Source organism: Harpia harpyja, chromosome 7 (genome assembly GCF_026419915.1).
Source record: "Harpia harpyja isolate bHarHar1 chromosome 7, bHarHar1 primary haplotype, whole genome shotgun sequence".
NCBI lineage: Eukaryota > Metazoa > Chordata > Aves > Accipitriformes > Accipitridae > Harpia > Harpia harpyja.
In genome coordinates, this window is record NC_068946.1 from 31,541,778 (window position 1) to 31,566,817 (window position 25,040).

The 25,040-nt window shown below is 40.4% G+C and overlaps 1 protein-coding gene across 4 annotated transcripts in view; it reads left to right on the forward strand.

Annotated features, from left to right (window-relative positions):
• Positions 1–25,040, forward strand: part of PDE11A (phosphodiesterase 11A) — a 164,855-nt gene that overhangs the window by 71,449 nt on the left and 68,366 nt on the right. For all 4 annotated transcript variants that reach the window (XM_052792292.1, XM_052792289.1, XM_052792288.1 and 1 more), the window contains exons 3-6: positions 10,188–10,277; positions 12,404–12,544; positions 16,170–16,234; positions 22,627–22,762. In XM_052792292.1, coding sequence (XP_052648252.1) covers positions 10,188–10,277; positions 12,404–12,544; positions 16,170–16,234; positions 22,627–22,762 — 432 coding nt within the window. The remainder of the gene's footprint in view (positions 1–10,187; positions 10,278–12,403; positions 12,545–16,169; positions 16,235–22,626; positions 22,763–25,040) is intronic.

A 25,040-nucleotide genomic window follows, 5' to 3' on the forward strand; every position in this document is an offset into this window, starting at 1 on the left:
CAGGCCCGCATCGCAGCTATTGGGAGTAAGCACTCTGCCCAAGAGAGAGGAGAGAGAAAGTACACATGATGGGCTAACCTGTGGTTTTACCTGTGTGACCACGGAGAGGACATGAGGAAGTGGGATGGAAAACCTACCTCAGTCCTGGATGCACAGGTACAGGAGTTGAGAGAAAAAGCAACCAGAAAAGAGGATTCTTCTTGGAAAGCTGCTGCTCCAGTTTCCCATGAGCAGTCCCCCAGATGTAGTAGATGGGCTGATGCCATTTCTGATCCTCTTGAAGGGACTTCTGATTCATGTGTGCAAAAAGTAACGGATATTCTAACCAGGATTAGAGGGGCCCTGCCTCCAGCCAAGTGGAGGAAAGGGACAACCGACTCTACTGGACAGTGTGGATTCGATGGCCTGGCACGTCCGACCCACAGGAATATAAGGCTCTAGTAGACACTGGTGCACAATGCACCCTAATGCCATCAAGTTATAAAGGGGCAGAACCCATCTGTATCTCTGGTGTGACAGGGGGATCCCAAGAGCTAACCATATTGGAAGCTGAAATGAGTCTAACCGGGAATGAGTGGCATAAACACCCCATTGCAACTGGCCCAGAGGCCCCGTGCATCCTTGGTACAGATTATCTCAGGAGGGGGTATTTCAAGGACCCAAAAGGGTACCGTTGGGCCTTTGGTATAGCTGCATTGGAGACGGAGGAGATTGAACAGCTGTCTACCCTGCCTGGTCTCTCTCAAGACCCTTTGGTTGTGGGGTTGCTGAAGGTTGAAGAACAACACGTGCCAATTGCTACCACGACGGTGCACCGGCGGCAATATCGCACCAACCGAGACTCCCTGATCCCCATCCATAAGCTGATTTGCCAATTGGAGAGCCAAGGAGTGATCAGCAAGACTCACTCACCTTTTAATAGTCCCATATGGCCCGTGCGGAAATCTAGTGGGGAATGGAGACTAACAGTAGATTATCGTGGGCTGAATGAAGTCATGCCACCACTGAGCGCTGCTGTGCCAGATATGTTAGATCTTCAATATGAACTGGAATCAAAGGCAGCTAAGTGGTATGCCACAATTGACATTGCTAATGCATTTTTCTCCATTCCTTTGGCAGCGGAGTGCAGGCCACAGTTTGCTTTCACTTGGAGGGGCGTCCAGTACACCTGGAATCGACTGCCCCGGGGGTGGAAACACAGCCCCACTATTTGCCATGGACTGATCCAGGCTGCACTGGAAAAACGTGAAGCTCCAGAACACCTGCAATACATTGATGACATCATTGTATGGGGCAACACAGCAGAAGAAGTTTTTGAGAAAGGGAAGAAAATAATCCAAATCCTTTTGAAGGCGGGTTTTGCCATAAAAGAAAGTAAGGTCAAGGGACCTGCACAGGAGATCCAGTTCTTAGGAGTAAAATGGGAAGACGGGCGTCGTCACATCCCTATGGATGTGATCAACAAAATAGCAGCTATGTCCCCACCAACTAATAAAAAGAAAACACAGGCTTTCTTAGGTGTTGTGGGTTTTTGGAGAATGCATATTCCAAATTACAGTCAAATTGTAAGTCCTCTCTACCAAGTTACCCGGAAGAAGAATGATTTTAAATGGGGGCCTGAGCAACGACAAGCCTTTGAACAAATTAAGCGGGAGATTGTTCATGCAGTAGCTCTTGGGCCAGTCCGGGCAGGACAAGATGTTAAAAATGTGCTCTATAGTGCAGCTGGGGAGAATGGCCCTACCTGGAGCCTCTGGCAGAAAGCACCTGGGGAGACCCGAGGCTGACCCCTGGGGTTTTGGAGTCGGGGATACAGAGGATCCGAGGCTCGCTATACTCCAACTGAAGAAGAGATATTGGCAGCATATGAAGGAGTTCGAGCCGCCTCAGAAGTGGTTGGTACTGAAGCACAGCTCCTCTTAGCACCCCGACTGCCAGTGCTGGGCTGGATGTTCAAAGGGAAAGTCTCCTCTACACATCATGCAACTGATGCCACGTGGAGTAAGTGGGCCGCACTGATCACACAACGAGCTCGCATAGGAAACCCCAGTCGCCCAGGAATTGTGGAAGTGATCACGGACTGGCCAGAAGGCAAAGATTTTGGAATGTCGCCAGAGGAGGAGGTGACACGGGCTGAAGAGGCCCCGCTGGATAATAAACTGCCAGAAAATGAGAGGCAATATGCCCTGTTCACTGATGGGTCCTGTCGCATTGTGGGAAAACATCGGAGGTGGAAGGCTGCTGTATGGAGTCCTACACGACTAGTCGCAGAAACTGCTGAAGGAGAAGGTGTATCGAGTCAGTTTGCAGAAGTGAAAGCCATCCAGCTAGCGTTAGACATTGCTGAAAGAGAGAAGTGGCCAGTGCTCTATCTCTATACTGACTCATGGATGGTGGCAAATGCCCTATGGGAGTGGCTACAGCAATGGAAGAAGAGCAACTGGCAGCGCAGAGGTAAACCCATCTGGGCTGCCGCGCTGTGGCAAGATATTGCTGTTCGGATAGAGAAGCTAGTGGTAAAGGTACGTCACGTAGATGCTCATGTACCCAAGAGTCGGGCCACTGAAGAACATCAAAACAACCAGCAGGCAGATCAGGCCACCAAGATTGAAGTGTCTCAGGTGGACCTGGACTGGCAACATAGGGGTGAGCTATTTATGGCTCAGTGGGCCCATGATACCTCAGGCCATCAGGGAAGAGATGCAACATATAGATGGGCTCGTGATCGAGGGGTGGACTTGACCATGGGCACTATCGCACAGGTTATCCATGAATGTGAAACATGTGCTGCAATTAAGCAAGCCAAGCGGTTAAAACCCCTGTCGTGTGGAGGGCGATGGCTGAAATATAAACACTGGGAGGCCTGGCAGATTGACTATATCACACTCCCACGAACCCGCCAAGGCAAGTGCCATGTGCTTACAATGGTGGAAGCAACCACTGGATGGCTGGAAACATACCCTGTGTCCCATGCCACTGCCCAGAACACTATCCTGGGCCTTGAAGAGAAAGTTTTATGGCGACACGGCACCCCAGAAAGAATCGAGTCGGACAATGGGACTCACTTCCGAAACAACCTCATAGACACCTGGGCCAAAGAGCATGGCATTGTGTGGGTATATCACATCCCTTATCACGCACCAGCCTCCGGAAAAATCGAACGATACAATGGACTGCTGAAAACTACGTTGAGAGCAATGGGGGGTGGAACTTTCAAACATTGGGATACACATTTAACAAAAGCCACCTGGTTAGTTAATACTAGAGGATCTGCCAATCGGGCTGGCCCTGCCCAATCAAGACTTCCACATACTGTCGAAGGGGATAAAGTCCCTGTAGTGCGCATGAGAAGTATGTTAGGAAAGACAGTCTGGGTTAGTCCCCCCTCAAGCAGAGACAAACCCATCCAAGGGGTTGTTTTTGCTCAGGGACCTGGGTACACCTGGTGGGTGATGCAGAAGGATGGGGAAGTTTGATGCGTACCTCAGGGAGATTTGATTTTGGGAGAGAATAGCCAGTGAATTAGGCTGTATGATATTTAACTGCTAAATAACCTGCCAATGTATGTCATTGTATCTATAGTGTCTATATGCCATATCAAGGGTATTACTGTAAGAATTACCCAAATGACTGAAGGATGGACTTTGAAACTGAGCCAAGTACAACAGTGATAGAACTTGAACTGGTGCCCAGCAATTTCCTTGAGATCAGCCTCTTCAACCTGCAGGCCAAGGGTGTGGGTTGCACCAAATGTACCAGCCACAAGTTCCAGAGGCAGCGTACAACAACCTAACACCTCACACCATCTCTCTTATCCTGAAGAACTGTTACAACAGATGGAGCCCCATAGTCATGGACTAAATAAAATTGATGGACACATTGGAGAGATAGCCCATCGACTAAGGGAATACTATTTGTGTGGGGGGGGGGGGGGAGGGGGGTCCATATACATATATATATATAAGACAAGGAAAGTGGTAGTAGTTGATTGGAAAATGTAAGATCTGGGCATGATGTAGATGGTATAGAATAAGGGGTGGATAATGTCCTGGGTTCAGCTGGAATAGAGTTAATTTTTTCAGGAACCTGGGAGGTGGGGGGGGCATAGCCGGGGCAGCGGACCTGAACTAGCCAATGAGCTATTCCATACCATGTGACATCATCCTCAGTATATAAATGGGGAGCGGGCTGGGGGGAGGGCTCGGGACTTTCGGTGGCGGAGCGTCGGGTTCCGGGTGGTGAGCAGTTGCACTGTGCATCACTCTTTTTGTATATTCTTTCATTAGTACCGTTGTTGTTGTAACTTTTTTTTGTGTTGTCCCAGTAAACTGCCCTTGTCTCAACCCTCGACGTTCCAGTTTTTTTTTCTTTTCCCTCCTCCGTCTCCTCCCTATCCCACCGGAGGGGGGCGGGAGGAGTGAGCGAGCGGCTGCGTGGTCCTTTGTTAGTGGTTGGGCTGAAACCACGACAATCTATCAGATAGTTATGGCAGCAGGTGCTCTCTGAGGATGCTTAGTGCAGGTGAAACCGCATGCGGGGGAGGCAGGGTAAATGTCATTGCATTTAGCTGAAGCTGAACTCAGGGCTGCTTTCCAGCCAGCAAGTGTGAAGCTAGCATTTTACCTCTGCAGTGTGCTGCCATTGCAGTACTGACTATTTTTCATGATTAGCTAATAATTTTCTGCATATCAGGTCTGCATGCATGCAGCTCCATTGTCTATGTCATTACCTGTCATTAAACAAAAAAAAGCAAAATACGTTGACATCTGCAGCAATGAACACCTATATTCCTAAATAGGGTAAGAAAAGTAGTGTTTTGTACTGTTTTGTGGTTGATGTAGAGTTTGTGCTATTTGTGAGGGTAAAACAACACTGAGGCTAGGAAACTAAAGGATTTTATACCACCTTCTTTTGAAGAGAAAATTTCAAAACTTATTTCCCATGAGACACCCAATTCTAGAAAACAGCTTCCTTTTGAACTTCTAAAGTAGGATCCAGCAGGGGCTTTTCTGGGGTAGCAAGGGAAGAGTTTGCAGGTTCTGTAAGGACCATTGTCCCCAGGCTGTGTGATGAAGGGAAAGGTGGTATCTCTTGAGGACAGGCATTGTCAGAAAGAGCTTGGCCAGAGGCTTCCTCCTGCCTGTATCTGATGGTAAAAAAAAAATTGTCATGTGTGAAGTTATTGTGAAACCCAAGCCCAGATCATGAGAGAAACCCTTAACTTATTTTTAGCAGTTCAGAGGAACACTGATAAGCATCTTACTAACTTATGTATTCTGACTATGTCTCAGCATCTATGAAAAGCCAGATGAAAGGAAAATGAGTATCACATCTCAAGACATTGTGATGCTGTAGTATAGGTGTCCAAATGCTGATGTACCCAGACAACTATGCAACCAGTTATGGAACTTCTGGCCTATAAAATTGTGATTATGAAGAGGAAACCATATGGAAGACCATCCTCTGAAATTCTGAGGGAGAACTGGTGTGCTTCATCTGGATTTCACAATTGGTACTATAAAAAAAAAGAAACCAACAACAACAAACCACAATGAAACAAGCACAGTCTGCAGCTTTCTTGTCCTAGCAGTTAACATTGCAGAATTTGGGAATGCTTTGTGCTTCCATATCAAGCTGCTGCTTCAGTTCTCATTGTGGATTTAAAGGTCTAAGTTTGGGCATACAAATTTGAAGATGTGTGGAGATACTAAAGCAATGGGAATATATACTTCTGTGGGAAGGAAAAATGAACTATTGTCAGGGCAGTCATTTGATCTTACTGGTGTAGTTTTGCAAAAAAGATACATCATCTTCAGGACCTAGCTGACAATGTAAGTGGTTGCATAATTGAATATTAAAGCTTCTAGTACTTATCCCTTTTATCCCTTGGTAGTTGTGTTTTAATACTCCTGACACAAAAAAAACCCATAACGAAATAATAGAATTTAGAAATGAAGAGGATAAGATATTGAACTGGTGCCCATCACTTCATCTTCTTTTCATAGAAGGTTTCTTGCCCTGATAAAATATTGAACAGTTTGTAAGTGAGCACAGCTTTTTAGCTTTTGTATGCTGCTGTGAATTTGTGAGGTGAGTGTAGTTGCTACCCAAGGATGCTGTACTTGTTGGAGGGTTAGGTATGAGAAACTGGGTCAGGTTACCTGGAGCCTGAATGCTCAAGTAATTCACAATATAATAACTGTAGGTTAACAAAATTATATCTGAATGCTTTATAGTTCACACACAAAAAAAATAGTAGTCTCTTCCAACATATCAGCAGGTTCATTAGATTAACTTATTATTCAGACTGAACATCATTTTTATAAAATATACTATTACATATTTACTGATTTGTTTGTTAATGTGCCACAAAGTACCGTGATGAATCATAACAACTGATCTTATTTGCCAAAATAAACTAATGAGGTATATCTGTTAAAGCTGTATTTTTGATGGTTTTATATTCTATTTGCTTTCTTAGGAAATTGCTTTGTTTAATAAATCTGCAGGCTCTTTCCCTGTCATTAGTTCAAAATGGACGTGGAAGGAAATTTTCTTTCAGATATACTCCATTTTGCTTCAAAAAATTTTTTTAAATGGCCTTCAGTATAGCAAAGGGAAATTATTTTATGTCTTTCAGAAGGGTATGTTAGGTGTTTTTCCATGTTGCATACTCAACCTTTGGGCCAGGTGTCAGTGGTTGTTTTGCAAGTTCCAGCATCAGGCTGGCTTCACTGTGTAATAAAACTATTTGGTAAAACCTGTACAGACATTGGCTGGTAGACTCAAGCTGTCCTGGCCTGTTCACTGCTGCGGGAAGAACAGTAGACAGGGAAAAAGAAAACAGCTCCTTCTTGAGATCTTGTCTCACCAAGGCAAATTAAAATAACTATGTCATTTATCTGTTGTGCTGCTTAACAGTGTGTCTGTGACCAACCTTTCAATACTCTGTCCTTACAATACAATTTAGTCTTCTGCCCGATTTATTTGCTGTTACCAAAAGTCAATATTATATTACTGAATCATATACATGCTGGAGAATTAAGATAGCAAAATATGGACCATGCTTTATGCTCATTGTAACTTATATCCTTCTATTTAAGGAGAAATAGTAGGAATTAGCAGGAATTGAAATAGAATTACAGTGCATTATGGTTCAGTGATGCAATATGTTTTTACCTTGGAGCACCAGAGGATTAGTAATTATATACCCATCACATAAAAGGAGGAAAAAAGGCTATGTCCAGCTTATGGTGTTATGTGCCATTTTCTCAGCTCTTTGCATTCTTGTTGGAGGGAAAAACCCTGAGGTAAATCTGGCATAACAATACCAGATCCTTAGAGTATGTGGCTCAGACAGATAAGAGTTGACTGTTATGTTACTCCATATTTGTATGGAGTGTCAACAGCCATAGCATCAACATGGTGGAGGTGCTTGTAAAGCAGCCTTGAGTACTGCAGATTTAAATGCATAACTTGAAATCAGAACGTGATAACTGCTTTCTACTCTATTCTGCAATTTTGGTTAAAAAAATCTTATTTAAAATTCAGTTACAATTAGAAATGTCTTTATTCTTTGTTTAGCTGGTACTGTATTACAATTTGCCAAAAGCAGTTTAGGCAGTAGTCACCCTTACCATTCAGAAAGTACAGAAGAGGAATGACAGTAGGCTTTTGTTTTGTCAGTTGTTATTAGGTAAACAGGGATAATTGATTTATCTGTTATCACGGCGTGGTTCCTCTCTACCTGACTGTTGGTTTGGTTTTTTTTTTTTAATTCATAGCTGTGGACATTTGTTAATTTCTTCTACTGATTATCTTCAACAGCTTGGTGTCTCTTTCTTAGTTGTACTGCACCTTACACAGTTAGTATGAGTGGTGAAAAGAATGATGTCAGCAGCTCTCCAGACTCTTGACATTTCATAGACCAGTGTTATATGGATGTTAATATCTATATAGAGTCAGTGCCTTGCAAGTTGAGTTCCAGAGAGCAGTGTTTTTCAATATTGCAAAATCGTGTTTTCTTCTTTCAAAAAAGACATCTTTGCTAGCTGTTTTTGTGATGGCTGAAGGTTCATAAACTTCTTGTATGCTTTCCATTGCCACAGGGTCACATTACTTTTGGGAATAGAGGTTCCATTGTGGGAGCAATAAATAGTAGTATTTACTTATTTTTATTAAGTAAAAATGCATCCATTCTCACTATGATATTCATAATTGCACTAACGGTCAGATTTTTCTCAGGTTAAAGGTTTTCTGCTCTGCATCTCTTACGTGGCTGTGGTATTTAGTACTATTACAAGAAAATATAGATAGGTTTTTTGTTTTATTTTGGAAATAAAATCTAAACTGAAATATGCAAAATTCTCTGAGTTCTTACCATAAAAATTTAGTCCCTCTTAGTGGTTTGTTACAGTCTTACTTTATTTTTCATTTTGTGTACTCCTTTCTGCAGATCTGTTGTGATAGTTGGCTAGTTTAATTGCTGCCTCTCTGAAAAGATGAATGTTTGTAGAGTCTAAAGTATGTCATTTTCCTTTAGAGGCAACCGTGATGAGAAAACAACAAAAGTAAAGCATTTGCAAATTAGTACTATAGGTGTATTTGTGTGTACCCTTAAAATCTGCAGTTATTCTGACAGAATGGCAGCTGCGAAGGTACAACATTCAGAGGATCTGAAGATCCTTTTCGAAAACTCATTACTCAGGCTAAGTAGCCATGTAGCCAATGGAGTGTTTAAGGAAGATAAAGTAGAACAGCAGTTGCTGCTGTTTCAGTTCTTCTGGATGCTTACAATTCTTGGTTTTTTTCCTCAAAAAGTCTCAATAGTCTGCTTCCCTGGGTTAGCAGTAATTTTCCAATTAAATGGAATTTCAAAGACAAATGCCACTTTCTTGATGCCAAAACTTGTCACAGAAAGGATTGCTTACAGTGGATATCCCAGTCGACAGACCAAGGAGGAGAAAGCTTAGCTTCTACAGCATTCTTTTGGCTCTGTAAACAGCTGAGCACCCCAACTCTCACTGGCTTTGCAATGTTAAGGCTATTCAGCACCTATAAAATTTAGTTAATGTCTCAGACCTAAGCTTGGGAACCACTCACCAGTGGCAGCACATTACGGACTTGTTATCAATATGTAGCTTAAAAATGCTGAACTTTGATCCATTGTCATCCTTGTGAAAGTGCCAGTCCTACAGGTATTCATGTATTTGACTAGCCTAGTTTATTCATTTCACACAGCCAGCCTAACAGATGCCTGAAGTCATAGCCAGCCTAAAGCAGTCTTGCGCACCTCAAAATATTTTCCAGTCCCTCTTGTCCGGTCTTTCTTAACGTATGGTGATGCATTAAGGCCCAGTTTCTCAAGCATTTTCTTTAACCTCTGGGGGGTTTTTTTGGTTTTTTTTTTTTTTGTCTTTTTTCTTCATTGAGAACACAATCAGCTTTCTAATAGTTTTGGATCAATGTGCTGTGTTGTACTGTGCTGATATTCTCCAAAATCTACATCCTCTAGAAATCAGCAGGAACGTGACTCAAGCTTGCTTCTTGAGCTTAGAATAAAAATGCAGTCCAGAAAAGTAAAGAATACTTTTCTAGGGAAGCTGTAGTGTCTACAGTAATTTAATGTAGTCTTCAGCAGCCATTTTATAAACCTGAGAATCTGCAGTTTTCCAAACAAGTTACAGAGGACCCTTCTTCCCCCAGCTTTATACTGCTAAGCATGATGCCATACGGTCTGGAATATCCCTTTGGTCAGTTGGGGTCAGCTGTCCCAGCTGTGTCCCCTCCCAGCTTCTTGTGCACCTCCAGCCTCCTCGCTGGTGGGGTGGGGTGAGAAGCAGAAAAGGCCTTGACCCTGTGTAAGCACTGCTCAGCAATAATGAAAGCATCTCTGTATTATCAACATTGTTTCCAGCACAAATCCAAAACATAGCCCCTTACTAGCTACTATGAAGAAAATTAACTCTATCCCAGCCAAAACCAATACACCTACCCATTCGATCTCTGTTCCACCCATTTTATGTGCCTTGCCCTTGATCATTTTGTTTTGTGTTTAGTGTTCTGCTGAAGAGCAAGTGAGCCGAGACCTTTCTGGGACATGTCACATAAGTTTAGGTCTCTTTGCTAGTAACATGAGTGTCTAATTGCAGTTGCTTTTAGTGACTGGGAGTTTCTTTTGATACTAGGTGATGCAGATGTATCTCCCATTCTGTGGGATTGCCATATCCAATGCCCAGCTATTTGCAGCTTCAAGGAAGGAATATGACAGAAGCAGGGTAAGTAAAAAATATATATTGGACCAATATCAAACTTTTGTTCCTTCAGATGCCAGCTATGCATACGTGTTTGCTAAGCAGACGGGTTTAACTATGTTTTATTTCAAAAAATACATTTTCAACAGATCACTATCTTGGCTCAGGTAGCAAGCAGAGAGTGTGGGAGGGAAATACGCTCGTGATGGTGGCTGTTGTTTCCTGATGTCAGTTCCATGTTTCATAGTGCTGAAACAATTGTGTTTGTGACACAGACAGTGCAGGAGAGTGTTACTTTGGCAGAGATTCAAACTGTCATAAAATTCCAGTAATATCAAATCTTTGCCATCCTGAATTGGTAATATGCAATTCATGTGCAAATAATGTAGATATATCTTTATAAAAGTAAGAAAAAAAACCCCAAAACAAAACACCTGTATGTGAAGGGTTTTGACAGCATGTGTCTGCATAGATACATTATTCACATTACTCCTGATTGGTGATGCCATGCACGAGTTGGGACAGAAGGATCCAAAGAAGTGAAAATAATGCTGAGCTCACGTAATTTACTTCTCAGAGAGGTCTTTATTTTTTAAGAAGTAAAATTGTAATTTTGAGAGTGATAATTCTTGGCTTTTTTTTTTAAATTGCCTTTCCTGCAATGACGGGAAATACTTTTGTTTTCATGGATCACATCTCCAAAGCTTCAGCAGAAATACCACTGGTAGTGGTAAAACCTACTCTTGCTTCACAAAGCAGGGGAACTACAGTGGGGTGGGTCTGTGTATTAAGCACTGACATTTGTATATTCAGTATTTTGGTGCTTTCCATGTATGGAAACTAATGCTTTCCACTACTTTGAAAACTAATAGCTCTTTCTAATGGTGTATATGTTAAAGGGTTATGAAGGATCTGAGCTTGTCTTATGTCCAGGTCTGACTGCAGACCACTATATTTTGGGGTGGAGATGTGGAGGAGACTTGGGGGAAAAAAAAGATTTTCTGCCAAGGATATTTTTTCTTTGATGTTCAAACAAAATAATTGTTTGACTACATAGAGACTTAAAATTTGCTGCAGATTCCCAGCCTGCAGGGAACAATGACAGACTTTTGAGGAGTTGGTGTTTAATCTTCTGAGGGAGGCATTCAGCAGAAAAGTATTAGGGACATTCTCATTCTTAATTAGAAAATGGTAAATTGTGGTGGTTGGACACATCAGGAAATTGGATTAGAGATACAGATTCTTTGTTTCTTGTTGCCACTTCAGCCATGTGAGTATAACAAATATCATTGCCATTTGACAGCTACATGATGGCCTGTACTTAATTGCATTTCTGACCTGTTGGTGGTCTTTAGCTTTGCCTAGTCGATGGTTGAAATTAGTTGGCAAGTAACACGTGATGGAGAAGACCATACTTCGCGTTCCCTATCAAACTGGGCACCAATGGTGGTAACTTCCAGTGACTGTGACCACCGTTTTGCTGATGACCACTGCATTAGGAGAGCTAACGCTTATATGCTTACCTATATGGATGTTCTTTAGTGTTGGTGCCCTAAACCAGAATAAAGGAAAAAGCATGCTGCTTTGGACCCATGGTAAGAAAGAACATGGCCTATTATTTTTAAAGTTGGTGAAATGAGAGGGGAAGCCCTTCGTTTTAAAACGTTGTATTTTACAGACATATTGTTAGTGGTAAAGACTGGATAGAGTGCTATTGGAATATGGAAGTATTGATGTGCTTCCTTTCCAGCTTTGAACATGCAAAACGTGTAATAAATGAATAAAATGGAGTTTAAATGCACCAGCAAATTCAATATAGCAAATCAAGTAACTCAATCCATACTGCATACTTGGAGAGTTGCATTACAGCCATTGTTTCATTTTTGGACCACAGTGAAATAGTTTGAAAGATTCCCATTGTTTGCTAGGGGTTGGATTATGCCCAATTGTGAGCTAAGAAATACTTCTTTCTTTCTTCAGATACCCCCACCCCAATTCTGTTGCCGTAATCATCAAGAACTTTATTTGAATGAAAATTTCAATGGATCACTCATATTAAAATTAATCCCAGAGATTATGCCTCCTTTGCAATGCTCCATGTATTTATTAATTCTAGAACCAATGCAAGAGTTTTCTGTCCTTGTATGCAGGCTTTACTGGAAGTAGTGAATGACCTCTTTGAGGAACAGACTGACTTAGAGAAAATTGTCAAGAAAATTATGCATCGGGCCCAGACTCTGCTGAAGTGTGAACGGTGCTCAGTATTACTTCTGGAAGATATCGAATCACCAGTAAGTATGGCTGGACATTCTGTAGAAAGGCTAATATTTGAGTGGTGGAGCAGCTGCTTTTAATGTGGTGAAGCTGCTCCATATCATATGCAGGTACTGGACAGCAAGTATTCTTCCAGCACGTCATTCTTAAATGTAAGTTAGGTACAGGTTGAATCTTTATCAACACCACTGTTGTGGTTTAGCCCCAGTGGGCAGCTAAGCCCCACACAGCTGCTCACTCATTTCCCCACCCCAGTGAGATGAGGAAGGGAATTGGAAGGGTAAAAGTATGAAAATTCGTGGGTTGAGATAAAGGCAGTTCAGTAGGTAAAGCAAAAGCTGTGTGCACAAGCAAAACAAAATAAGGAATTCAGATGTTACTTCCAATCGGCAGGCAGGTCTCCTGTCATTTCCAGGTAAGCAGGGCTACATCACACGTAGCAGTTATTTGCGAAGACAAATGCCATAACTCTGAAAGCGCTCCCCCTTTCTCCTCCTCCTCCCAGCTTTTATTGCTGAGCGTGACATCATATGGTATGAGATATCCCTTTGGTCAGCTGGGGTCAGCTGTCCTGGCTGTGTCCCCTCCCAATCTATTGTGCACCACCCAATCTAGTCACTGGGGTGGCAGAATGAGAAACAGAGGCCTTGACGCTGTGTAAGTACTGTTCAGCAATAATAAAAACATCCCTGTGGTATCAACGCTGTTTTCACAAATCTAAAATGTAGCCCCATACAAGCTACTATGAAAAAAATTAGCCAAAACCAGTATAGCCACTTTTTCAAATGGGAACTGAAAGGTACATTTATGATTCCTTCTGGTCATTTGAAGGCATTTAATGGGATGTCTGTAAGTTGCTGATGGATCTATCAGTGGTGTGATCCAGCTGATATGCTGTGATTCTCAGTTGTCTGTGTGATGTAATTAGTGCTTATTATGGAGCAGCTAGGACAGCTTAATTGAGAAGCAAGGTGCTCCTGTGGTCTGCTTAAAAAAGAGAAATTACCTGATTTGTTATCAAATATTTATTTGCTCAGTTCCTTTCTTTCATGGTATAGCCACTAGAAGGAAAGAAAAATCCTGTCTGTAGTTTCATTTACATTTACCTGGAATTTATGACCTTGCTAACATTTTCAGGCTAATGACTTACCAAATGGGTGGTGCTTGCAAGCAGCTTCAGAACCAGAAACAGTTGCATCATCAACCAAATTTTTAATGCTCATTTTTAGAACTAACCTTTTTTGCATACATTCCAATAAATAATTATCAGACATCTTTGTTGATATTTCTACAGCGTTCATACTTTTGCATCCATTATTGTTGTTTAACTATAGCAAACTGAAATACTTATGTAGCTTCTATTCTAGTATGTAACATGCTACATCTTTAAGCAGACTACTGGTCCCTCAGAAATAACAGACAAAAATAAACTCATCAAGACTTTGTTAACTGACTGTCCTGTGTATTCAGCAACTCAGTGGGCTTTACAGCAGTCTAATCAGTGTCTTCACAGTAGTCAGCTTCTAACTTCTCATGAATGTTTTTTTGTGAAATCCAGTATTTTAATGTGGAAGAACAGCAAGACAATAAGGGCTGAACCTGCACCACAGGGAGTTTTCTTAGCCACCTTTGGTGGCCACTACTCCATGGGATTTGTTTCCTTCCTGAAAGTTTTCCACTCGCTCTAGCTGTTGTCAGGGGTATGTTTGGGAGTAACTATGTTTGCACATTTTAACAAGTTTCTTTAATACTTTGCAAAATAAATAATGAGGACCGGTATCAGTTCCTAAATGATGAAAATGCTGTGAAAAGATAAGCCCTTTTGTTGTTTTGGCCTAGTAATTTTTCCCTGAGGTAACAGAAAATCCATTGGAAAAGATGTATTTGCATACAAATGGCTAGATAGTCATGTACTTGTTCTTGTGATAGGAAGAAGCTTTTTGCATTGAGCAGGTGAAGTGAAAACATGACTTTCAGCATTACTGAAGTACGTTTGGTTTTTGCAATTGCTCTGTCCACTTGACCAAGGAATAATTATTTCATTGCAGAGCTCTGTTAAGTTGAAAACATGGACTTAAGCTATATGAAACTATTTGTCAAGAGTTGGATTTCATGCACAGTTTTGACAGGGACTTTCACTGGGACTTTGTAGTACTGCCATTCACAGGGTATGAGAGCCTTTTTAAAAATGTTTAACATTTTTATGATTATTGTCATTAGTAGTAAAATAAGTGACTGCCTTTATATTGGTGGCTCCCTTCACTGTTTTCAGGCTATTCAACACAAACTATTCTCCTTTCTGCTGATTTGAGAAGTAGTTGAAGGATAAAAATGTTGCTTGTAGTATCATTCTTTTTTCTATCCAAGTATCTTTGGATTCACTGACTCTGTAATTGATTATTTGTTGCTGGGCTGTGACAAGTCTAAATGATTATCAGAGACAGAACCATAAGTTTGTGTGTATGGCAGAAAAAACCCATTATTTTCTTTCCTGGAGGAAAGATATGATTCTTATTTCATTTAAACTAATAGCAATTAAGTAGTTTCAGTGGAGTATGCCCTAAATTACACTAGCTTTCATAAAAGCAAAATCGAGGTATTTAGTTTATATATTCTTTGTCACAGAATTTTAACATTTCTAGTTTATTTTCTCTTTCTAGACCCCCCACACTGATTTTATAATTACAAGATACAGTTCTACATTCTTATGAAACGGCACTATGTTTGCAAGTATCGTGTGATTTTTATTTTTTCACAGAATAGTACATTGTGTTAGTAGCAGGCCGTGGGTGGCATTGTTCACTTCATTTCTCTGCTCTTGGTACTATTTCTACCTTTGAGGATGGAGGGGATTTTTCCAAACCACAGGCAATGAGTTCCCATTCCTCTAGACCAAATTCTGAAATGTGGACAGCCAAGGTATTCAGTTAAGCCTGAACTTTTTCTAAACAGTCATAAATGTTAGGTTAATTTGGAGTAGTAGAATAGCATCTTGCCACCCACTTCGTCATTTTTACAAGTGGCAAAGCAGTTATTTTCCTGATTTCCCCCTATTTTGGAGGGTTAACCTATATATCAAAATAGATCTCCATAGAGTAACTCAATGTTAAGCCATGTCTAAAATATCATTGTTTGTACATCGCATGAAAAGCTTTTACAGTACAGAACTGAAGTGGAAGATGGGGACCCATACTAGCATCCAAAAACATTACCTGTGTTCTATGTCACATTAGCCACTCTTAAAATGTTTCACTTATGTGCTGTTGGCACATATGTTTAAGGAAAATTGGTTGCAATTAGTAGTGCAAATGGTTCTTTCTGTTTATTCTCCTATATTAAAAAAAGTGATGTTTGGGTAAAGCTCCATAATTCATGTTCCAAAGCCCTTTGAAGGGAAGCATATACTGTTGCAGAAAATAGTTTCATGAAGGAATCTAAAGATACCATTTGATTTGATATTGTTTGTTAGTGAACTGTGCACAGTGTGTATTTTGAACATGAATTCTCCATTGGGGGAATACAGATTGAATTTTTATTCTAAGACCATTGGATAAAAATACAGTTTAAATATAGGAACCTTATGTTACTGTTTTCTTACATATTTATTCATCTTAACAATTTTAAGTTACTTTTTTGTGACAGGTGGTGAAATTTACAAAATCCTTTGAGTTGTTATCTCCAAAATGCAGTGCTGACGCTGACAACAGGTTAGTGCTCATGTCTTCTATGGCAATGGATTACTTTATTTTTCATATAATTTTAAATTTGCTTGATCATAGTTTTATTTTTCTTGTGGAACTTTGGGTAGATTTGATTGAAGAGTGTGAGCCTAGAGTTTTTACTCAGACAAGACTCCTCCTTGCCTCAAATGGAGACTTGCTTCAATAGATATACGTGCCTATATGTCGTGGTTTAACCCCAGCCAGCAACTAAGCACCATGCAGCTGCTCACTCATTGCCCCCCCCACCCAGTGGGATGGGGGAGAAAATTGGGGAGAAGAAGTAAAACTCGTGGGTTGAGATAAGAACAGTTTAATGGAACAGAAAGAAGAAACTAATAATGATAACACTAATAAAATGACAACAGCAATAATAAAAGGATTGGAATATACAAATGATGCACAGTGCAATTGCTCACCACCTGATGATCAATGCCCAGTTAGTCCCCAAGCAGCGATGCCCCCCCCCCCAGTTTATATACTAGATGTGACATCACACGGTATGGAATACCCCGTTGGCCAGTTTGGGTCAGCTGCCCTGGCTGTGTCCCGTCCCAACTTATAGAATCATAGAATCATTTCGGTTGGAAAAGACCTTCAAGATCATCGAGTCCAACCATTAACCATGCCCACTAAACCATGTTCTGAAGTACCCTGTCCACTCGCTTTTTGAATATCTCCAGGGATGGTGACTCAACCACTTCCCTGGGCAGCCCATTCCAATGTTTGACAACCCTCTCAGTAAAAAAATTTTTCCTAATATCTAACCTAAATCTCCCTTGCCTCAACTTGAGGCCATTTCCTCTTGTCCTATCTCCAGCCACCTGACAGAAGAGACTAGCACCCACCTCACTACAACCTCCTTTCAGGTAGTTGTAGAGAGCGATAAGGTCTCCCCTCAGCCTCCTCTTTTCTAGACTGAACAGCCCCAGCTCCCTCAGCCGCTCCTCATAAGACTTGTGCTCCAGGCCCCTCACCAACTTGGTTGCCCTTCTCTGGACATGCTCCAGCACCTCAGTGTCTTTCCTGTAGTGAGGGGCCCAAAACTGAACACAGTACTCAAGGTGCGGCTTCACCAGTGCCGAGTACAGGGGAACAACCACCTCCCTGTTCCTGCTGGCCACACTGTTTCCGATACAGGCCAGGATGCCGTTGGCCTTCTTGGCCACCTGGGCACACTGCTGGCTCATATTCAGCCGGCTGTTGACCAGCACCCCCAGGTCCTTTTCCACCGGGCAGCTTTCCAGCCACTCTTCCCCAAGCCTGTAGCACTGCATGGGGTTGTTGTGACTGAAGTGCAGGACCCAGCACTTGGCCTTGTTGAACTTCATACGATTGGCCTCAGCCCATCGATCCAGCCTGTCCGCATCTCTTTGTAGAGCCTCCCTACCCTCAAGCAGATCGACCCTGCCTCCCAACTTGGTGTCGTCTGCAAGCTTGCTGAGGGTGTCCTCAATCCCCTCATCCAAATCATCAATAAAGATATTAAACAGAACAGGGCCCAACACCGAGCCCTGGGGAACACCACTTGTGACCCGCCACCAACTGGATTTCACCCCAAACCAACTGGACTTCACCCCAACTTCTTGTGCCCCTCCAGCTTTCTCGCTGGCTGGGCATGAGAAGCTGAAAAATCCTTGACTTTAGACTAAACGTTACTTAGCAACAACTGAAAACATCAGTGTGTTATCGACATTCTTATACTGAACTCAAAAACATAGCACTGTACCAGCTACTAGGAAGACAATTAACTCTATCTCAGCTGAAACCAGGACACTCTATTTTTATATGTATGTGTGTGTATATATATATATATGCACTAATATTGTATCAGTGTCTTGGAGAAGAAACCAGGAAATTACTGATGACTTTTTATTGTTGAACTCACGGAGAACACGCAAATGTTGTTTTGCATACTTAATACTGAAGTTAAAATTACAAAATTATTTTAGATTGTTTGTTGATCTCTTACAAAATGCTTCCTTGCAGCTGTGTTGAAAGGTTTCCAGTAGAATTTTATTTCTGCTCCTGTCAAGTTGGAAAGCCTAAAAACCTCAGAGAACATGTATTTCCTCGAAATTGTATTCCTGTGACTAAATCTTGTTGGGGAGCCCAGTCAAAATAAAAGTATATGTTTTGCTTAGTAGGATCTGTATTTAAACATTGATAAAGGGCTAATTGTAAGTAGTAATAGAAAGACCTTTTTGTCCATGTGGGGTTACTGTAGTAATTCCTACAAGATAATACAGTTGGTAACAGTTCATATAAAATGTCCTACATATCAAATGAGTAGATGAAAGTTCAGGGCTATTGTGAGAAGATTTCTCCCATCTTTCAGGGCCCAAACTCTGTGACTATCATACACATTTTATGCAAATCAATTCATACTGATTATGAATTAGAATTTTCCATATCAAGTGCTTGCCATAATGATAAACCTAGACTTCTGTCCAACTTGCTATCCATTGCTTAGCAAACTTGAAGATTACCTTGTGCTTTGCCAAATTTAAGCCCTTTAAGCAGCTTTTAAAAATATTTTGGGGTAATTTGCCTTCTTTTGTGCTTTATTTCTTCACCTCCACTGTGGTAAGAAGCTACCACTTCATTAAGGTGAATGTGCACATTGTACTACAGATCATGACAGGTCATAATTCTTAATGCTTTTCATGGATTGATCTCACAGCATTACAAAAATGGGTGGTGATATTTTTAAGGTGTGCAAGCTGACAGCAGAATCCAGGGCCGCACAGAGAGAGATGGGTAGAAGCTAGGTCTCTTTCATGCCCTAGCCACTAGTTGAGAGATGGGAATGGTGAGACAAATGGAAAAGGAAAACAAGTGATAAAAAATAGGAAGGTTTAAATATGAATAAATAATCTGTTGATTTGTCTGGGAATCACAAGTTACTGCTTTTGACAAAGAGCTTCAGAGTAGCAGTTGGTCTTTCCTAGGTCGATTAAATGGGTGAAGATACATTCCTTTTGTTCAGGGACAGGAGTATGAATCATGGGATGTGGTTGTTATTCCTGTTTTTCTCAAACTTGATCTGTAGCCAGATTAGTCAAAACAATGTAGAGTGGTATCAAGATAACCAAGCTGGCTCATTTCTTGTTACCATAGTTATATTAGCATGTTACCAAAAAGCAGTTTGTAGTAGCCTGCTCTGATGTAGTCAAGTCAAGATTATTTTAACTTTGGTCTGAGACCTGAATAAACACATGCAACCTGGTAGATAGTCTTTATAATATTTATAAAGGTATATTTCTGTGCATCTTAATATAAAGATTTATTGCTTTTTCTTTCATTTTTCATCCAGTGGAGAGTGAAGTTGGTTTTACAAAGACCAAGGTTGGACTGGTAGATATGATGTCACATTTGGATCTAGCACAGGCACAGCTTGAGTTATTGGCACTATAGTGGGAAAACAAAGGTTATTTAGGATACAGAACAATGCCATGAGCCCTCGACATTTGAGCATTTTTCCAGTGAGTTTTGCCCTTTTCATTCTACATTCTGCAGCCATAACTGATGTAAAGTTGTGAGACGTTTCATGTGGAAAAAAATGGCAAGATGAGATTCTTCATCATTCTTCATCATTACACCAGTGAAGATAAATGTTATCTCTTTGAAATTTTAGTGGAAATCTGAAGATATTATAGGCAGAGAACAGTTCTAGTTATAAGTTTTATCTGAAAGAGAGAGAAGCTCCAAGGACAGTATTAACTTTTCATGTCCTAACATACTTCCTCAGTTTTAGAAGAAATTGGCTTTTCTTTTGCCGTTCTTACATCTGGCTAATAGAAGTTCACCTGTTTAGTCCCTAAATATTATAATGAATATTTGTATCTTTTTTTCTTGCCGATGGTTGTAAAGAAATACCTGTTCAGTTTGCAATTTTCCAGCACACACCACGATCAAGTTTGTTTATTACCCATAATGGTACACTGATGTTTTTGCCAGTCATTTTGTTCTTGAAGTACAGGTTTGCCAAGTCTCCTAAATTTTCTCTCCCTTTGAAAAAAGATTACATAAATCTTAGAAGCCTTGAGGGTTCAGTTCTGATGTATTCTAGATGAAGATGAGGCTGAGGGAAGGTGCTATGGTCTATGACTTTCCTGCACAGAAGTTATCTTGGCAGATGATATAGCTGAGATTTGAAGTTCTCTAACCTGAGTACCAGTGGTAGTGGAAAGGTCAGCTGCCTGAGCCAGAGTGGGTTGCATGGGAGAAAATATCTGTGCTCCCTCCCAGTCGGGCTGGTACAGAGAAAGTGCTGAAATCCCTGCTACTGCTGTTTCACCACCACTGTCCTTGAGATGATGTGCACTCGGTTATCACCCCATTCCCTGCAGTATTTCTATGCGTCTTAAGGCATCTTTCTGCTCTTCTAGTCCTAGGAGCTGGAAGGGTTCATGTCACTACAGAGGATTGAAGGTACCTGTGATTTTAGCTGTGCCACTTCCCTACCGTACTTTCTGCCATCCCTGTCAGGGAGGCTTTGGGGAAGATAGCAAGGCAAGCAGCTGCGTAAGGGCAGCCTGCAGCACTGCTCGGTGGTCTTGAGCTGGGTTCATTCTCCTGCCTGGTGTGCAGTGCTCCTGCTAGTGTGGGGGCAAGTCAGGGAGATGGTGGCATGCAGCTGCCTGCATCAGTTCAGCAAGACTCACTCACAGCTTTCTAGTTTGGAGAAAATTGTTGCTTGTGATTTTAGAGTAGGTTCTGAGCTGCTCAGGGTGGAGAGAGCGCCAGCTGGCTGTGATTTGCATCAGAATTAATCATTGATATTTCCTCCTAGTGAAAGTTGAGTGCCTCTCTTCCACAGTGTAGCTGTAAAGCACTTGCTAGGAATGGAGACAACATAGTAGAACATACTTTTAAAACTTCTTCCTGAATTATATCTTGTTTCTTTTACTTGAATTCATTTGCTGCTTAAAATGCTTGACACCCATAATGCAGTCCCAATTTAAAGTGTCTTATATTATAATGATAATATCCAGATTTTTAAGGTATGAACTGGGAGCTATGCATTTGAAATTAAATTCTTATCCTTAAAGATTTCTTTGCTTCTCAAGTATTGATGTCCTGAAATAAATTATAAACCTGAATTTTTTACTTAGCTCAGAAAACATTATATTTCTGTAAAGGTTCCTGTCAAACTATACACATAACATTTATTACAGTTACTCAAAATTCTTATCCCAGATGAAAGTTGATACACTTAGATTTGTGTAAATTTTTAATATCTTTATAGTCTTTTAAGAATATTGAGTTTTCTTTCAAATGAGTGACTTAGTTGAATTAGTCTCCAGAAAATCAATGCAGCTAACAAAAATCAATCCTTTCACTTTGATTGAGTCTTTCAAGCATTTTACTGTGCATCCTTCTTTCATTCATGTGCATTACTTTGAAGTTCAAGCTATTGGTAGTCTTCTTCATGGCTGCTCTGAGTCACTTTTTTCTACGTAATATTTCTCAGATGTTGAAAATTGATCAGTTTTCTTCTCAAAACTAAGACAATATGCATTCGTTTATTCACACATGAATAGCTACAGCTTGCCAATGTCAAAATCCTGTCTGCAATAAGTCAAAGAGAACTTTTCGTGCTGATTGGATAAGGTATAAGGTGAGGACTTTAAGGTCTGTGTAGATACTGAGTTTTCTGGAGAAGCAGCAGTGGAGTGTGGTGAGTTGAGCACATAATTCTCATGTCTTATGCTCATTTACTGACAGCTCTCTAGCCCCTCGGTAGTGGTGGCAGAAGCTCAGCCAGGGAAAAAAAAAAAAAAGGAAGCCTTCATGGATTGTATGTCTACTTGGATCCACCTGCTGCAACACACTTACATTATTGATTTTAAGACTTATTTCATGATCCCTTCTTCAGCCATTCAGGTCTGGCATTTCAGACCAAAATAAAAAAAATGGCATTTCCCTTGACAGGAGAATTATTGGAAGTATGAATTAAAAATACCCTAAATTACTAGACTAATTTGAAAAATTAAAATCTTAAAATTATATACTTTCAGGTAGCTCTACAGAAAATATTATTTAGAACTGGTTGCTTTTGATGAGCAGGCCTGTCCCGCAGAAACTTGGAACATAATCCCACTCTTGATTCATGTGTAAATGCATTTCATTATTAAATACTGTATTTACTTTACTTGGCAGACTAATGCTATTTTCAATAGCAAGAATTGTGCGAAGGAGAGAATTTTTGATGTACTGTTTCAATAAATACAGAATTATTGTTCCATAGATAATTCTTAGAAACCATTAATAACTGTGAATGGTTCTGCTGCTCCTGTGAATATGCCTATAAGACATGCTGGACTTCAAGCAACATTGACTGTATTCTTTTCTTCCCTTGCTATGACTTTTGACAGTTTCAAAGACAACGCAGAGAAATCATCATCTTATTCCGACTGGCTAATAAATAATAGCATTGCTGAACTTGTAGCTTCCACAGGTCTCCCAGTGAACATTAGCGATGCCTATCAGGATCCTCGCTTTGATGCTGAAGTAAGAGATTTTTAGAAATGTAAATATACATCATATTTTTGGCATTGCAATTAATATAACACAATTTTGTCATTATATCCAAGTGGCTTTAAAACATGTGAATATTTATTTTGAATTATTTTTTTCTATCCAGTATGTCCTCCTTCTGGTCTGCTGATGTTGACATGGCTTTATACAGTAAACACAGGTCACTGAATTAGTGTATGACTTTAGGCAGTTACTTAGTCTGTCCATGATTAATTTTTTTTCTATTTGTAAGTGATACCTTCCTCTATCAAGTGCTTTGATATTTATGCAAACCGAGGTTTATTGCTGAAAATTCCGCTGTTGGTGTTCAGTGTTAGCAACACCATCGTTAGCTGTTGGGGTGACTGGGACTGTACACACACAGAGTGTAAACAGAATCGGTATATAGAGAGACAAATGCTGTTTGTGATCTAACTTAGCCAACTAACCTTTTAATTTGCACAAATAAAATATACACACTGGATTAGTTATTTCTCCAAGATACATATCACTCCTAATAAAAGTTGTTTATGTATCCTAAGGTATTAATTCCAGCCTCAGTTAGGAAGGTGTAGGCACAGATAAAAACATATACATGTACTTAACACCTAAATAAGTGTTAGAGGCATATGGAAGGACAAAAACTTCACTGAATTGTATCCAGTGAAATAATATTACTATGGGGGACTTGGCCAGCAGTTGGGCAGCACATTAACCAGTGGACAGCCTTGGTCAGCAAGCTTGCTAAACTATATTACTACAATAAGTGTGCTTGGAAGTGTTTCACATTGAGAGTTTGCTTGGTTCCAGTTTTATTCCATGTGTCATTAAAGGGATTCTCTCTCAAACCAGCAGAATTTGTCAAAACAAGAAAAATAAAAGGGTCCTGCTGTAAAAGTGTACAAGAAAACTTGTGTTAATGCTAATTTGTTCAGAATTTCAAAAAGTACAATTAATGCCTGGAGTCTATTTCTTGCCAAAGAGATATGCTAAAAAAAAGCATGCCAATCCTTGATATCTTTGCAGTGGTACTTTCAATATATCGTGTCCTGAATAATTCAGCGTGCTCTTATTTGTTTCACAGTTAGTCCTTTCCAAGTTAGAGGCACTGCCCAATTTTTATAGAGAAAAAGAAAACACTTAATACAAAGGGCAGTAATTATTTTCTGTTGGTGGGTTCCTATGAAAATTTAATTCTTGAATTCAATTGTTACAATCAATTATTTCTACAGTAAAGTGTAGTAAGAGGAACATATTATCACTTACGACTTAGATAGACTCAAACATACATTTGTAGTTATGAACAGATATTCTGCTCTCTGCTTCTATTAAAAACACTCTGTTTTTTCTCCCAGAACACTAGTTGTCATTTTCAAATGTTGATGCTCAATTTTCAACTCATCCACTGAGAATTTAATGCCAAAGTATTTTCACTGAGTTCATTTTAAGGTATACATCTGAGGCAATTGTTCCCCCACTCCCATGGATTTTAGGTGGCACTCCATGCTGATTCCGGTGGTGAGTTCTGAGTATGTACAAATAAGCAGTAATCTAGTTAAAACCCGAGTTACTACTTTTGCTAGCTAGAAGATCACAGTGATCCCATCCTGCCTCCAGTATATGAATTATTGCTGATCTTTTTTAGTTTTCTTCTATTACAGATTGCCTATAGCACTGGCAGTTTTAGTAAGAGAACGTCTCCTGATCTCCTGTGAGTGGGCTCATCCCACTCTCTCACTCTATTTTGAAAAAATATTTTATTTGCTTCAGATTTTGCAGCAATGACCCTAAAGAAGAAAGGTTATTAACCACAGAAAAGAGAGAATCAGTGACACTTATAATAAATTGCAAAGTTTTATGCTATATTAGATAGAAAACAATACGAGGCAGAAAATTCTCTTCAGAACTACAGGTCCAATTAAACCTACAGAGAAAATCTCAAATCTTGGGTTTGACCCCATCCTTCCATTTCTTCCTAGCTTGTACTTGTACACAATCATCCTTACTTACTCTTGCCTTTCTTCTGAAAATGCGTATTTCCTGTAAGCCCCCTTTTATAGCTTTGTTAAATCCAATTTCAGTTTGACAATTGGGAAGAGTATTTCTAAGGCATGCCTATGCAATGGAAGTTGTCTCTACTAATCCACCAGTGTAAGTAATCCAGGAATTGCCTGGACATTGCCTCAATTGCTCTTTGTCTTTAATTCCAAATCAAAGTCAAATAGCATAAGCTTTCAGTGGCAAAGGCGGCAACATTTGTATTTTCTTTGGC